Raw genomic sequence first — 17,380 nt, 5'->3', positions numbered from 1 at the left:
TCCTCTGTGTCTGTTAAAAGTCGAACACGTGAGCTCTTTGGTTGCGTTCACGGACGTAAACGTGCGCTTATTGTCGACGGTGGGACAACTAAAAAACAACAACAAAAAAAAAAACCTCAGTTCTCAGTTTTTTAGCTCACATTGTTGCGTCTTCTCTTCAGATCAGACTTTGTAGATGTCTGTTTGTGTGCGTAAGAAAGACAGCCGTCCGTGTGTGTGTGTCTGTGTGTGTGTCTGTGTGTGTGTGTCGAGAGGCTTCTGTGTATACTGGTGCAAGTGTGTGTACAAGAGAACATATATACGTCTGCATACACTAGTTATGAAGTTTCACAGGACTTCTATGTCGGACATTAACGACAGTTAAAGCGAATCACAGTTCTAGGCATACTCAGACCTAACTACATACGGTATAAAAAATTGCACAATTATATCAACAATCACTGCAAAAAAGTACTTCACCTATCATAGACAGTTTTAAATGGTAATCCTACATTTAATTTGATTTGTGATTATTAAGGTTGTTTTTTTTCCCCCCTGTCGTCTGGATGTGTTCACTTCCCGTTCTGTGCAGGACGTGTCTGCGGCGGCCGACCGGCGACGCGGAGCCGCCGCCATTTCCTACGACCAGTCCTCCCTGCCTCTGTCCAGTTCCGTGCGAGTCGAATGTACGTCTGTAGTGTGTTGTGCAAACATGGGCAGAATTGAATAGTAGACATGATACTGAAAAATTCTATTGCATGCAGCAACCTGATTGAAATAAACATGCAGTTAGGGGCGACCCACCCCGACCCCCCACAAAAGGTAGCCATCGTCGTCTAGGGGCGGCCCCTCCTCCCCGTGATAGCTCGTCACTCCTCTCGATCGGTTATTATTTTACACCCTAGCCTGAATAAAGTACGTATGGTATCTGTTTATACCATGGATTTAGCAGCAAAGCTATTGCAGCATTACATTTACATAACACTAAAAAATAATGTTATTATAAAAATAAAGACCTAGAAATCGAAAGCAAACTAATCCGATTGCGTGTATGAGGTATTAATATTTTCAGAGTCAAAATTGAGAGCGAATATAGCCGTGGTAGTTTTACTCTGGGCGATACGGGCCCACACTACTGGATAGTTGTTAAATCTTGCTACATCATATGCCACCTATTTAAATTTTCTGTTTGCTTAAATTTCATTTTGCCTTTGGTAATGACTTTTTTTTTTCTAGGGGCAATATAACTACAGCTTTTCAAAATAAGTGCATGCTCCTTTTACATAAAATTTAAATTATCTATGTATGTATAGATAGGTACAAAACAAAAAATATATACTTTTTTAAATATTTGTGTGGTCCCACCTCTGTGTCAGTACGGGGGGGGGGTCCAACAGGACGTACCACACCACCCAGTCAACAGAACGGGGAACTGAAAGTAGCCAGGTGTCTAACATACCATCCTGTGTGTGTTCTTCTGTGTCTGTGTGTGTGTGTGTATGTGTGTCTGTGTGTGTTTCGTAAGATTTTGTGCCAAAGTGCAAATTCTAAGCTGATAGACTTTCGCATTTCATTTCCCCGCAATGCTTCATCAGAGGGGAACACTAGACAATGAGTTCAGAGCCATGTGGTATGAAGACAGTCCCATGGGTTTGACGGTATCCTTTTTGCTTTTTTCATGAGGTGCTTGTGGGGAGCAGGGTGGAGTAGCTGGGGCTGTGTGGGGTGGGGGGGGTTGCAGCGCTGTCCCGGCCTCTAAGGTAGGAGGGGTGCAGGAGGTGTTCCCGGGGCTCGGGTGTGGGTTCACCGGGGCAGGGCTGACTGGTGACGCCCCCTCAGCTCCAGCGGAAGGACACGTGTCGAGGGCGGTCGCCCCCCTCCTTCACCAGTGGCTTGTGAAACTCTCGGCCGGCCCGCGAGTGGATGCTGGCCCAGCAGTACTCGCAGTAGTACTGCAGGCAGGTGACGTTGGCACAGAAGAAGGGGGCGAACTTCCCCCCGCAGCGTGCCCCCTGGCACTCGTCACACATCTGGTCGTCCAGGACATACGGCTTCACCTCCACCTGTGGAGACGGAGGACGAGAGGTGGCCTCTAGTTTATACACAGTCGTTGAGTTAGACCACTGGTTCTAACACTTTCTCTGTCACCCCACAATATTTATGAGTCATTAGCAATAACTGGGGATCCAAGATTCACACAATCACACTCATTCAACTTTGGGGTTCTTTTTTTCTGGGTCATCCACAGCCCCCTGCAGTCGCTCTACACCCCCGGGGGTCCCACCTCCGAGTCTGAGAACCACTGTGCTAGATAAACATGGATCCTGCCCTGAATGGGCACTTTTGTAGCCAGTAAGCAGCTCTCTCAGCTGCTGGCATTAGGTGAAAGGTTTGTCTCTGTGCAGGACTAAGCATAGTTATGGTAAAAATGCAGTCCCCATTTGAGTATTGTGTTCTCATATCCACTCTTAAAGGTCCAGTATGTTGGATTGAGGGGGATTTATTAGCAGATGTTAAACACAATATTGATAATTTCATACTATAATTGTGTTTTCATTAGTGTATAATCACCTGAAACTAAGAATGGTTGTGTTTCTGCTACCCTACAATAAGTCTTTTATATCTACAGAGTGAGTGGTTGCTCTTCCAAAGAGGCTGCCATTTTATATTGGCATGTTTCTACAGTAGCCAAGAATGGACAAATTCACCAATCCCAAGTCCCAAGTCGCTAACACTGGCTAACCTGAGATCCCCCAGTGACACATTTTAACTATTTTGTTAACTTGTTTTTCCTTTCAATGTAGACTAACCGAGCACATGGCACAAGTATGTTTAACATCAAACGGGAATGTTGACTGTTTAGCAACCACTGTAGTTCTGCTACCTTGCTGCTAGATGCAACTGAATCCTACATACTAGACCTTAAAAACAATCTGATTCTTCTGATTCTTTCAATAAGATAGGTATTCCAACTGATATAAGAAAATGACATTTGAAAAGGACAGACTGTCTAACTGGTCTCCTCCTCTTGTTTATGCGGGACATATACACTGTAAGACCGACACAAACAGGATGTAAATATGCTAAAATAACAGCTATGCTTCTCCAGGGATGTTCACTCCTTCAGGCTGTTCTCCACAAACCCCCCACACGAGGCAATCTTTGTGCAATTCTCTCAAACTATAACCGGGCTAGATTGAGGCAGGTATCCTCCCGTCTAGCAGTGAAATGAGTTTGACCACTAAGCCTGGAGACAAGAAATGAGAACTCAGTCGCCATGGAGACACCTCGGTGCATGAGTAGGCAGGGGTGGATGCTAACCTTGTTATAGCGTGGCCACAAAATGAAAGGTTATCAAATGCTTCGACTGTAGGAGAGCGTCCTTCTTAGTTCAACTCTGCAACAGCTGCAGTGCAATATCCACGGGACAAATGAGGAGCGCTGCCCTGCTATTAAACACCAATATCAACTGAGCGGGCACGAAGCTGACCAGAGGGTAATGAGCTTCTGTGTCCCATCATCAAGAGCCATTTACTGTTAATGGAATTGTGGACACTGATGGCAAGAAATTGGGAAATTAGAGAGGAAAGTGGCAAAAAGAGGCAGCCTTGTTCCACACCACAACTTTACACTTTCAAGGATGTTTCCCACTTTCTGCAGTAGATGTAGATTTGTCACCTTCGTCTTTCTGTCAGCATAAACCATTTTCAATTATGTGGGGATATTTGCAGCTATAAATTAAAAATCCTCGCCTGCTCTCCTGAGTGATACCTTCTTTAACTTGTTTTATTTGTATTCCACTCGGTCCCAGTCATAATAATGACACCCTAAACCCCCACTGAAGATCGATGATGATAGCTGAGGTGGGGCGGACTGCCCCGCCCTGCAGAGGCTCGGCTTCCTGGCTGACACCCAGTCTCTCTTGGTCACGATCTGTCCCGCTGCAATTGGCCAACGTGCCTAAAATAAGCAGGCTGCAGCTCAGCCCGAGTGGATATGCATGTATAGGGAAACTACTATAATTAAACCAACCCTCTGTGTCTGCAACTTGAAACATCTGTCGGGACTCCGGCAGCAAAAGGCCGTAGTGATTGCACAGCCTGGGCCTGGTCTTCCGTTATTGTAGGCTGTGCAGTTGGCTGAACACCCGCCTATAATAAAAGCTCTGAAACATGGGAGAGGGCTCAGGCAGAGTTCAGCTCTGCAGCATGCCATAAGAATGACTGCGAAAACCTCAGCTCTGGTGGAGAGGAAGGATACTGTGAATGAAGCGCATGAACCCACTCACCCTTTTGTCGATGTCATTGTGCTGCAGCTGAACGAAGCGAGCGCTGATGGCAGCAATGTAGCTCTGCTGATTGGAGAAGGCCACGCGGCCTGCTCCCTTTGGGTATTTGAGCTCTGGGTCGGTGTCGATGCCGGCGTAGCAAACACCTCCGTACAGCCGGTCCATGATCATCGCCAGCTCCACTGGAGGGAAGAAGAAAAGGAAAGAGGGAGGATGATTAGTGCTACAGTTGGGCCCCTTAGGAGTTCTGGGCTTTTCTTTTGTCCTCGTATTGAAAGCCCTCAGCCTTTCTTAAAAAACTTAGTGAAAGATTTAACGTGAACTTTTGAGATTGACGCTTTTAATACCTGATGTAAAAATCTACCCTACTCCACTATTCATCAGAGCAGCGGTCTCAAACTGCTGGTATAATTAGTGGGGGTCACATTGCAGACAAGCCAGCGATGTTTATCCCAAGAACAGAAGGACTGAGCCTTCCATTACACCATGAATTCTTAACATGACGACCACTTGGCAAGCTTCCTGGAAACCCAAGTAGAGGATTGCTTTCTCAGAGGGAGAACTTTCATTATAGCCTCCAGGCAGTGTACTCCATGCCAGCCTACATTATGAAGCCAATTTAAAGGCTTTTGGGGGATTGCAAAAAAATATTCCATTCATATTAGTTGGTTACCTGCACGCAGGGGCCGCGGCACACCCCCTACAAAGATGGTCTTGCGGGGGTCCAGCGGCTGGGAGCCATCCATGACAAAGTCGCTGTCGCTCAGGTTCCAGGGACGGATCTGGACCTGTGTAAGACAGAAGGAAAAATATGGTCATTTAGATGGCAAAGTGTGGTATACTGTACATGGATTAACCATGCTGGCAGTGTAGCTCTACACACACTACAGTCTACACCTGGTGAGTCAGACCAAGTGCAGATTAACTAATGTTAGCATGCAAACAAACTAAACTAATACGGTTAATACGGTTATGGTGAACGTACTGCCTGCTAAACATAGAAATGCTAGCATTGTCCAATGCAAGCATGTTAGCATACTGACCCGTAACATTTATCTCATTGCACCAATGTGTCTAAGTAGAGCTTCACAGAGTGACCAGAATTGCTATCAATTGCAGCAAACATTTTCATCCTAAAATATAACTTTAATTAGAAACATGGGGGTTAAGTTAGACAGGTGAAGACATAAATCAACTTAAAAGATGCAATATACAAGAATCACAGTTTGAAACATTCAAAAATTGAGTTTGGACACTATGACGTCTACGTGTTTTTAAGTTAGCCTTAAGCTAGCCCTGCTCAAGTCCAAAGCTCCGGTACTAAAAACACTAACACAGCCCTGACTCGGCTGTAGCTCAGCGGGTAGAGCAGGTCGACTAGCGATCGGAAGGTCGCTGGTTCAAATCCCAGCTCCGGGCAGGGTTGAGCTGCATGTCGAACCAGTGTCACTAGCTAACAGCAGCTACAGTTAGCAGCTACAGATATGCTGCCCCCTATTTGTTTTTTAATTTGACAGGTGGCCAAGTCTTACATACTGCACTTTTAAATGTTCCTTTACTGAATGTCTGCCACTTACCGGTTTGTCTTTGATGGTGGGACTGGATACACACAGGTAGAGCTTGCCATCCTCCTCGATGCAGGCGTCGATCAGGGCCTGAACAGAGGTTTCTTCTTGGAACAGCAGGAAGGCGTAGCCTGGAAATGAAGAACCGACAGAGATTTTAGAAAAAAAAACAAACACATGTGATGCAATTAATAGTCATAACCTTGTGATCATGATGTCTCCAACTCTGTCCTCTGGGCAACAATTCAGAGACTTCTGAGTATTCTAGTGTCTACGTTGTAATAGTCACAATCATATGATGAGCCCCCTGTTCCTCCTTGTTATTCATAGTTTCAGATAAACTTTGTCTCGACACACACACGTATGACCTTGTGGCCTGTTCTCCTGTCCTCACTTGCCTCCATGAGACGCTCTACACCCAGCACCATCCTGCCTGCGCTGCTTCAGATTAAATGGCTGAGAGTGCTCCACTCCTAAAGGAACCATGCAAAATTGATCAGCCTAACCCACTGCAGATCGTCCCCGAGAATTGGTTCAGGTAGAGAGAGTTTTGTGATGTCTGCGCACGGCAGAAAGAAAAAGCAATTCAGACAGTCACTCTGTACCATTGAATTATTTAGCACAGAGAGCAGAGAACGTTATCCAAGGTCAGAGCTATTAAGCCATTTCGGGAGGGACAGAAAGCCGACTCAATAGAGTATACCCATCATACAGTGCTTGAGGGATGTGATTTATACTGAGAAAAAACAAAGAAACCAGAGCTCAGAGAGATTTTTTGACAGCCAAATAATGAACACACAATTCTTGGCATGAGCGAATATATTTGTAATACCATCAAAAAAGTAGCAGATGTTGGCGCACACAGTCATCTCTGAATGGGTTGTAAATTATTACTGCATTTTTTCTGGTAATGTCATTAGCAGAAGCCCGGCACCACCTGTGGCACCCATGAGTCAGGGGAATATGAGCCGCCATCTGAGCGAAGCAACTGGGATGCGTTTGAGATGCACAAGTGCACACGATCACACCCAGAGACTAGCTTCTTCATCCCTTCTTCTGTAGTGTCCCCTGAGAAGACTAGAAAAAGCCATGTGTTCCGCTGTCTCTTGACAAGCCGGCTATTATAAACCATCTCTCAGTGTCACCCTCCCTCCCTCACACACACTAACTCAGGCACTTATGCAGACAAATGCATGAGTGGAAATGGCGAGGAAGAGGAATGTGCAACTGCCATGTTTCACTCTTAACATTCCTGAGAGGAGCTGCGGCAGATGACACGAGCGGAGAGGAGGAATAACGCCTGACTCGGCAGAGCCAGTCACCTGTGGTATGTGGACGGGCCTGAGAGAAAGTGTGCATGTGTGCAGGGAGGGAGGACGAGGGTGAGCGTGCGCCACTGCTGAGGGAGGTGCGGGGGAAAAAGCAAGACTAGAAAGAAAAGGCAGCGAGCATCGGAGGTGGAATGAAAAAAAAAAGCAGGTGAGTAAGCAGGAGTGCAGCGTGTCCTCGTGAGGGCTGAAACTGCTGCCTCTCTCTGACAGGCTGTCTGTGTGTGATGCGTGTCCTGATGCATGTGACGTGTCCCCTGTCACAGTGACGTGCCACTGATCTGCCCAGAGCTGTGAACCGCCTGTGACTTTCTGACATTTGCATCTGTATCAGCAAACAAGTCTGTATATCATGATGTAGTAAGAACATTCAGTGTTTGAATCTGATGATAATCTTGAGCTGGAGCTAAAACTTTTGGTCAGTTGAGTATTGGATATTGTGACGTTTTGTTGATGCTTTGATAAATAATCATTAGTGATGTGGATTATATATGACTAAGTGGGTAAAGGAAAGTATAAGCACAATAGGAGCAATTAGAGGATGTCACTTTGGTCTATTTGGAGAATTATACAGCCCATTTTTCTCTATTTACCATTTATGTTAATTGCAGCTCTAGCCATGTGAAATGATTTTGTTGCTGACCTCCGATGCCATAATGGTGACATGATATTGACAGCTTGTGGATATTAAAACTAGGGGAAAATAATTATATACAGCCTTAAAAAAAAAATGACCATAATTACATCACTTAACAGGCTGCTTAGTGCATCCTGATGAGCTCTGAGTTAAATGTATATGCCAAGAACAGTATCATAACAATGATGGGATTAATAGTAAGAAAAGAGAAAAGATTTGGAGAAGGAGGTCTGTGTGTCCTCTAGAGTAACACAATCATTTATCTGGGCACCAAAATGATTATAACTACATTATGTGTCCCTTTTGGATCAATACCAGATTTTGCTCCATGCTAAAAACATGAGCATACACAATGTTGTGTGATCATATGCATCTATTACAATGCAAAGTAACCACAGAGGTTCTTTCTAATTAACAGTTCTGGCGATTGTTATTGGGATCCCTGCAGAGTCAAGTATCGGGCTAATAACCTCAGTGGGACTGTATCGTTTTCTCTAATAACAAGCTCAACCATCGTGGGCACAACTAAAATATCCACGGTCAGAACTAATTTCTATCGGCTGCTTTAAGAGACCGGCTAATCGCTGTCTTCTCATAATTGGACAGCGCCGAGCCAACTCCTCTCCAGACCAGCCGCAAAAAAAAAAAAAAGAAAAGAAAAAAAACAACACACGATTAGACTGGACATTTTGTGCATCGTCATCTTTCTCCACGTGCCTCGTCATCGGCTGACATAAGACCCCTGTGTCTCGGTGTTGCCGGGTTACATAAAGAGGGTTTGTCATTGGGAGAAATCATGTGGTTCAGTACTGACATCCCCCCTCGGAGAAAAAACAACTGCAGTCTTGCACACACACACAAAAAAAAACCAGCATGAAAAGGCAGAGCTAGCCAGCAGCTCATAGAGTCTGAAGGAGGGAACAACGTGTTCCATGACCCAGGGCAGGAGAGAGAGACAGAGAGAGAGAGAGAAAAGAAGGAGGGGGAGAGGAGTGAGGCAGATGGAAAGAGAGGAGAAAAGTGAGAAAAGGTAAGGAGAGAAGCAGTGTGAAGACTGCCACACAAACAGGGAGTTCAAAAATACACAGGGAACATGGGGCTGTAGAGACAAGACGTAAAGCTGCTACCTTAATGGACCCTGTAAGAAAGTTACTAAACTGACGCAAGAGGCCCGGAAAAGTGAGACGGACAACCTTTTCCATGTGCTACACTCAATTTCACACTGAAAGTACTGTCCTGTGCTGACTTCTGGCACATCCTTCAATTCTATCAGGTCAAAAATGAAATTTAGAAGTAAGGACATCGAGTGGAACAAAACGTACAAAAATAAACAATTTTAAGTAGGTCTTTTGGTGGCATCAGCCTATTATTATCCTGCACACTTTGAACAGCCCTAATTCATTTAAATAGGCCACAATACAGTTACTTTTTTAACAATATAATGAGAGGATTGTAAGTGTTTCCCCTTTATAATAGTGTGGTTTTCCTGAATTGATGATATCCGAAAGCCTGTCAGGATCTGTGCTTTAAGCTATTTGTTTTTAATATGTCACTTATTATTTCCTACTTTTTCTGGTTTCTCTGTCAATAACGGTTCCATCAGGACACGGAATGTCTGATTGACAGCCTGAACGACGTGGACACTTGATTGGGTCTGTGTGTACGCAGCTGAATGATTACGGTTCGGCTTTAAACGGAGCTAAACATCAACACTCAAGGCCTCGCATTAAAACAGCCTGTACTAGATTCCATGGGGCTCTATGCCACTTTGATGCTCTGATATTTAGGCTGAATGTTGCTGAGGATCTGTCTTTTTCCATCAGCCTTGCGCAGTGCAGAGGCTTACACCGCAGCAGGAGAGCGCAGATCTGCAGTGGCTCGTGCCTGAGATTTATAGGGGCTTTGCTGCTGAGCTCCCTGCACTGTCCAGGGAGGAACACGTAGGAATACGTACACCCGCAGCATTTTCCAGGCTGAGGAGCGCTGTTTACCGACAAACGATAGGCAGAGTGCCCTGTGGGTTGTGCAGACAAACCAATGACCTCACGCAGGACAGACTTTCCTGTAGCAGAGGCCAAGAGTTTGACTCATGGGGAGATAAATGGTAACCTCAACAGCAACTTGATGACGATTTGCCAAATTGCTTATAAATTCAAAGGCATTAACTCACCAAATGCAATGACTTAACCGGCAAACTGCTACCTAAAAATAACATTAGTCTAGCTTTACTCAGGTAAATGGGACAGGGAGCCTATTAATGTATATATATTAATATTTTTATTCACCTTTTTTACCAAAAGTTAGATGGGTAGATTGATACCACTCTCATGTTTGTCCCCAAACAAAGAACCTTGGGAACATAAGGCCTTGGGATTAAGGACTGACCCCACATCACGACTGAATCAAGGGAAAAGGTCACAAAATCAGGCCACTTGGATTGCTAAAGCAGACCAATTAAAAGGTTATAGCCTTAGTTTATAGCTTTTATAGCTAGTTGTTTAAGTATTTGTGCTCAGCTAACTTGCTGGTAGATTAATTTTTTGACCACACAAAAATGAGGGGGTATCGATCTTCTCATCTAACTCTTAGCAAGAAAGTATACAAATGTCCAATTACTCTTGGTTTTCATAACAGGAAATCAAATACGATATGTGTCAGTTCAAGGCAAAGCAACTCGAATATCTCAATTTCCTGGAGTTATGAAGCCAACGGGAATTGAGTAATGGTCTCAAAATATACTAATATGTGAAGGTATGACGTGAAGGTACCTGATGCAAGAGGATACGTTACATTACATACCAGAGTGGAAATGATAGTGTAAGATAGGTCACTGATTAGTACACAAACATCTTTCCACTACCCTATCAAAGTTCCACATTACTCCCTATTCCCTCCATTACTTCATCAACTAAAAGTTGTGTTGACTTTGCTGGAATCCAATCCGCGATGACTAGATAAACTGAGTGAGCATATTCACAATGTCCATCTCTCTGGCTTTAATAGTGACATTTAAATCCAGGCTTATCTTTTCATACTCAGCAACAGACATGTGTCCAGAGATTTATTTCCCCATAGGCGAGGACACGGACGTGTTCTGCCCAAGTGACCCGAGTGACCGAGAAAAAAAAAACAAAACAGCCACTTCCTATCAGAGAAACATGGGAGACAAAAATGTGCAGAAAAAATATCTTCCTGGCTGCAAACACACACGTCGGCCTGCTCTGAAAAGTCTGGAGGCAGTTCTGCTTGAAAGCATAGAAGAATCCAAAGCTCCATGTATTCTGTCCATCCCAAGTGAAGAGAGAGAGAGAGAGAGAGAGAGAGAGAGAGAGAGAGAGAGAGAGAGAGAGAGAAATCCGCAGAGGGCTGTAACTTTGCCACAAAATGTCAACAGACCGACTGCTGACAGCAGCTTACACGATGAGGGGAGAGACACGGAGAAGAAGACGATGGCCTGGCAGCATGGATGGAGTGAGACTCAAACATCTGCTCTCCTAAAAACAAACACAAGCCCTAAAGCTTTGGAGCAATTGGAGAATAGTCAGTGATAGAGCAGAGGAGGGGTGAAATCAACCGTTGCTAATCATCTCAATTTGAAGAAGTCACTCACTGGATATAATCCCTACATGAGGGTGAAAAGAGAAATCAAAGCCTGAATAATGCAGTACGATGCAATACTGCGTCTGTCGCCACTGCAGCAATCATCTGCTGCCATTATTTGAGCCTTGCTGCATTCGTCTTCTGTTTTCAGTGTCCATTTTTTTCCTCACAGCGGCCTAAAAAAGCTGATAATAACTGGCTGTAGTTGAACTGGCTACTGCCGTAACCTTTTGAAGCCTCCAAACAAGTCTGACACACTGTTATTGCAGCATGACGTGAGCAGTAGCATTCGTAGCAGGATATAGCTCGCAGTGCTCAGACAGCGTTACCTCCTCCTCTTCCCCAATCAGAGACAGAAATAGCTCCTTAACCTTTTGAGCTTATTGCCAACAACAGCGATGATAGCAGATGATTTGAGTGACAGCACCGCAGTGGTCAGAGCTTATTGGTCACACTTTTTTTAAGGGGGTGATGGTCAAAACCGCAGCATCAAATATTGCATTTCTTATGATAACACTCATAGAAAAGTTGAGCAGCATGAAATTATTTTCGACCACCTGGGGACATCAGAACAAGCTATAAATACAGCATTGGCATGTTATCTTCTTATAATAGCTATATGGTTAACATATTAGCATGCAGTTTCCTTTTTTTCATGTCCATTTGACACTGAACACGTGCATTTCTTTGTCATGTCTGTTGCTGGCCAATATGTCCTCTATTAGCTCTGATTTGGTCTCTTCCAACTCATTAAGGAAATATCTAGCTCTTAAGCAGTTAAATGCTCCATTGCTTTCACTATCTAGTCGCCATCTTTGTCTGGAAGGCTGAATTAAACCAGTGTCATGGACATAAAACCAAAACAACAAGCTAAAATGAGCTAAAATGCTCTGTCAATTAGAGCAAATCTATGGGCCATACAACAAAATGGTGTGACTTGTTCACTGAGCATTACGTCTACTACACTCTAGTCACTGAAGGGGCAAAATTGTTGCTTCGGAAATTTTTACATTGTCTTTTTTCCCACAACAAATCTAGCAAAGGAAGAATGTGATACAATATATATCGAATGAGAAGAGACAGGGGAAAAGATGATCCCCTCCCTTGCCTACTTTCACTGTAGTCAAAAGCAGTAACAACACGCAACATTTTCTCCAGCAGTTGATTGATACTGCATTGGATTTCGATTGCCAAAATTGAAGCCACATCTGTTGCTACACAAAGTTACAGACAGCTGATACATGTCAGTGTGGGGATGAACTACATGAATTGAAAAAGATATTGGGGAAAAGTTTCAATTAGAGTTCGATGGACAATCCAATTCATCTCAACAGTTTGTAAACAGCTTGTGAACTTGGAACTGATACTGGCCAATGGCTACAAGAATGTTGTGTACGGTATTATAAATGCATTAGACTGAATTTACTGTCTAATGACTGCTGTTCTGCTGTAATGTTGGTTCACTTTTAACTTTCAGTATCATATCAGCCGATACATCTGATTTTCCCCAAACTATCCTTATTATATCGGCTTTTAAAAATCTCCACACCTCTAGTTACAATACAGCAGTGGAGTGAAAACACAAGAACACTGAGCATGTATTTGATCCCTGTTCCTACTTCCTCTCTCCAAGTCGCCAGTTTTATCCAAGTACCAAATGTGTCCTTGCCTGTCCCTGAAGTCGGACTGAGCCACAATATGAGTCATCCGTGAACCAAAACACTTTCATAACAGTCCAGACACACATTGCCGGCAGTTTAATGTGAGGCAGGACGGAAAGTGACAACCATCTTCCATTCGGTCAAGCCTGGAAGGACGTTCGACGCGAGGAGAGGCCGCTGACCTCTTGATTCGAATCCCACACCAGTAAATCAGCCGTTACACAGTCCACATGACAGTAGGACACGCTCACATGTGCAGATGTGCAGTTGTTTTTGACCCTGAAGCTATTAGTGCTAAGAACTCTGTCACCATACATCAGATCCCTCGTCTGTTAATATGTAGAGTGTCACATAAACAGGATATTTTAGCTTCCCTTGGAAATTTGGAGTTGGAGGTTTTAAATTAGAGTGGGAGATGAATTCTACACTTGTCCCACATGTCTCCTCCCCTTACATGGCGGCGTCCTCTCACTGCTGTAAGCTCATTCATTCCCCTAAAAGGATGCTGCATTTTTCCTCCTGGCTTTGGATATTAGTAGAGCCAAGCCTTTTCAAAATAATCCTCGCGAGCTAAAAAAAAAAAGGGATGTTGAAAAATGAGAGTGGGGGAGAGACTGGCAGTGATTTTCACAGGTCCTCCAGATGCAGCGTATTACCATCTGCCCATGGAATGTTAGTTATTTCCAGAGCGTCTTTAATAGCTTTCCTAATATGACACACTGCGGCTCCCAGGCCAGAAGGAGTGATGTAGAGGGCTTGGGAGAGAGTGGTGATCACCTGCCTGAAAATGACACCCGATAACACGTTTCACACTCCTCAGGTACTCGTTCAAGCAAATTCTTCTTAGTTATGGAGTCATTATAGGCTGCATGAGTCTTTCTGCAAGAGGACCACAGGGGGTAACTCACATAAACAGACACCTCCATGCTTACGCAACAGGAGCCATGAACTCTGGGTAACACGATTCTTTACAAAACTCTAAAATGGCGATGCACCCGAGGTGATATTTATTGGTGTAGACTTTGATGTCAGATGGGAAAATAAAGATTATGCTCTGAGAAAATGTTTTTACCTTTAGGTGGGAAGTAGGATTTGCTCTCAGCTTTGTGGGGCCAGTCAACCACCAGGTGTCCATAACGACGGAAACTGTTGGTGATTTCATCTAGAGAAACGAACAAAAGAGAAGGAAAATGAGACCTCGTTGTCATTTAAGAGACATTATAAGATACATTCATGGTTGTTCATGTAATATGCATAGAAGGACTCGATGCAGAGCCACACTCAGTGAAGGCACAGGCACCGGTTCTATTTTTCGCCCTGTTCCTGCTGCAGTAGTAGCCACTGCATTAAACAGGAACACAGGCCGGGCACATCCTGTCTGCGCCAGGCTGACTCGTGCAGTGGAAACTCATTAATTTTTCAACCGGCTAAGAGCACGTATTGTGCATCAGCTCCATAGTACATGTGCTTGTTCAACGGTTCGGGCACATATGAAAGGAAACATTCCGTATTAGCTTTAAACTCTTTGGAATGCTCTGGGGTTTGTGGAAATAATGACAGGTCCGTGACGTAACTGGTCACACACATTACGCAAAATCATTACAAGTGACCTAAAAATCTATTCTGAAGCTAATAAAATAATTTTTTTAGCAATATACCAATTTCTCAGAGGCATATGGAAGCAGAAATGACTGAGCAAAATGTAAAGAAAACAGTGATATATAAAGGCTATCTAATTGAAGTTTGCTAAATTGTGTAAAATGTATAACAACAAATGCACTTATTTCCTTTCTTGCCCTGTTACATGAGAGATCGATACATCTCTTGTTTATATAGTAAATGTGAGTTTACAGCCAGCATTCGGTTAGCTTTGCTTAGCACTAAGACTGGGAAGAGGGGAAACGGTTCGCCTGGCTCTAACTGAAGGGAGGGATTGTTTGTTTAATGCATACAGATGTTAAAATGACACATTGTGTCTTAGTGTTCTTGTGCCAGACTGGCACATTCTTTACAGTCTTTGTGTTAAACTAAGCTAACCAGCTAATGGCATTAACCTAGAGTGTGACTAATCTTTTCAAGTAAAGCATAAGCATATTTCTGAAAACTATTTATTTAACTTGATAAACTGTCAAAAATCTGGTCTTTGTTTAGGGGTCAATGGTGTCACAGCTTCAAGCTGTGCTGTGGCTTTTTAACTTCACCCAAGAGTGAAGAGTTCACCCAAAAATGAAAACTCACCATCTACTCAAACCCATACAGATGTAAGGTGAAGTTTCTTAGTGCAAAAAATGTTTCTGGAGCTTCACAGCAAAACAACGTTGCAGCGTTCTCCTACACAACTGAGTTAGATGGGGACTTGAGTTAAAGACACAACAGAAAATCAAACAAAAAACATAAAATTGCTCCATATAGCTCATCTGTGAAAAGATGTTATTTACACCTTTTTACAAGCTGAAATCTAGCATGTAGCTGCCAAACTAAAAGCACACCCTGCATGAAGTGGGTATTATTTACACCCTTGACCACATATTAAGGGTGTAAATAATATCTTTTCAAATCATTTTGGTTTACGCTGGATGAGCTATACAGCATATTTTTTTTCTTTTTTTTTAACATCTCCAAGCGAGTCTCCATCCACTCCAGTTGTGTAGGAGAAAGCTATGACGTTCTTTTTGCTGTGAAGGTCTGGAAACCTTTTCTCAGCTCCGATTAATTAACATCTTCAGCAGGGAGTGTCAAGGTGCCCTTAAGCAAGGCTTGAATACTCCAGTGTCACTGTTCGTGGCAGACAGCCAAAGACAAAGACTGATCTGAGAGGCTTCCAGTTGTGAATGTGCTGTACAGGAGGAGGTGTGAGTGGCAACGGCACCGGGGTCAGAGCTCACTGGTCACACTGTTTTTTGAGAGTGAGATGGCTCAGAAAACAGTGTCAAATAACACTGGCAGAATTTTTAAAGCAGCATGACTGATTTATTGACCACTTGGGGGCATCAGAACAAGCTGTTAATACACCATTGACATGTTATCTTCTCATTTGGGTTTTATGGTGAATGTGTTTAAAAGCAGTTGCAGTAGATATAGAGCAACATTTGCATTTTGTTTGGAGTCATGAGTCTGGCCAAGTGATGAATGCAACTACTATATCTAGACTTCTTTCAGTGAAATTGTGGTCTCTTCAGACATATTTAAGTAGTGAGCTTAATCAACATCTCAAACAAGGAGTGTCAAGGTGCCCCGAAGCAAGCCCCAACCTTGTCAGTGTAACTGTTGGTGGCAAATAGCCAAAGACAAAGATTGCTCTGGGAGGCTTCCACTTGTGAATGCACTGTACATTATGTACTGTATCAGTATAAATCCGCAGCCGGGCAGTGCTGAAAAAAACTGTTGGAGATTAAGTGAAAACTTTTCTCTAGACGTGTAAATGAAAACCAATCCTTTGTTTACCTTCATCTATGTCAGGGGGGAGGCCTCCGACAAACACCTTCCTGGAGTAGCGCTCCATCCTCTCTCCGTTCTGACAGCGGGTCGGTGAGTTCAGGCCCGGGGTCAAGGAGGGGTCACCGTGGCCATCATCGAGGAAACCATCCTCAAAGGGGAAAAGGCAGGAGCGACCTGGGGGAAGAGGAAAAGAGAAGGACACCAGGGGGAAAGACAGGGATGAAAGGGAAAGACAGAGAGTGTGAAGTAAAAAGAGAGGAAGGATGTGTGTGAGAGAGAGAGAGAGAGAGAGAGAGAGAGAGAGAGAGAGAGAGAGAGAGAGAGAGAGAGAGAGAGAGTGAATTAATCACATCTGGAAACAATTACTGTAACACAGTCAGTTTGGACTGTATTGTCTGACTTAACACTTATAAAAATGTCTTGTCTTTTCCTTGAGGTAAAATCATTTCAGATATTCTTTTAGAATCTGGAAAGGAAACCACAAATACACTGCATGGCCAAAAGTATGTGGACAGCAACACATTTACAAGCTTCCAAAACATTGTGGAAAGAATAAGCTCAGTCCACATACTTTTAGCCATAGTGTATATGAAATTATAATCATGGCATCATAATTTTGACTTGGGAACTTCCTGGTGACTCAATTACAGTATCGGTCGAATTGCAGCACATAATGAAAATGGAGGGAATGCTGATCAGTCAGTGATGCGTCTGGTTGTGGTACTCTTTCCTCCTGGAAGCATAAACACACCATGTCCCCACTGTGAGGCTTCTCTGGTGCAGAAAAGTCTTTGTGATATTCTAGTGAGTTTTGTGATTTTGGTGTTGCTTGTCTAAATGCAATAACTACTGTGTTCAATGCAGAAAAAACACATTTATCTTTC

General features: G+C 43.6%; 1 protein-coding gene across 12 annotated transcripts in view; it reads right to left on the bottom strand.

The window, feature by feature from the left end:
- Positions 1–467: 467 nt before the first annotated feature.
- cpeb3 (cytoplasmic polyadenylation element binding protein 3) overlaps positions 468–17,380 on the bottom strand; it is a 42,505-nt gene continuing 25,592 nt past the window's right edge. For all 12 annotated transcript variants that reach the window (XM_037123278.1, XM_037123280.1, XM_037123282.1 and 9 more), the window contains 6 exons: positions 16,503–16,670; positions 14,131–14,220; positions 5,845–5,963; positions 4,941–5,055; positions 4,268–4,449; positions 468–2,042 (listed from right to left, as the gene is read on the bottom strand). In XM_037123278.1, the coding sequence (XP_036979173.1) occupies positions 1,815–2,042; positions 4,268–4,449; positions 4,941–5,055; positions 5,845–5,963; positions 14,131–14,220; positions 16,503–16,670 (902 nt within the window). In that variant the 3' untranslated portion in view covers positions 468–1,814. The remainder of the gene's footprint in view (positions 2,043–4,267; positions 4,450–4,940; positions 5,056–5,844; positions 5,964–14,130; positions 14,221–16,502; positions 16,671–17,380) is intronic.

The sequence above is a fragment of the Acanthopagrus latus genome, chromosome 15, assembly GCF_904848185.1.
Source record: "Acanthopagrus latus isolate v.2019 chromosome 15, fAcaLat1.1, whole genome shotgun sequence".
Classification (NCBI taxonomy): Eukaryota; Metazoa; Chordata; class Actinopteri; order Spariformes; family Sparidae; genus Acanthopagrus; species Acanthopagrus latus.
The sequence above is the reverse complement of the archived record's forward strand: the minus strand, read 5'-3'. Positions and strand labels throughout refer to the sequence as shown.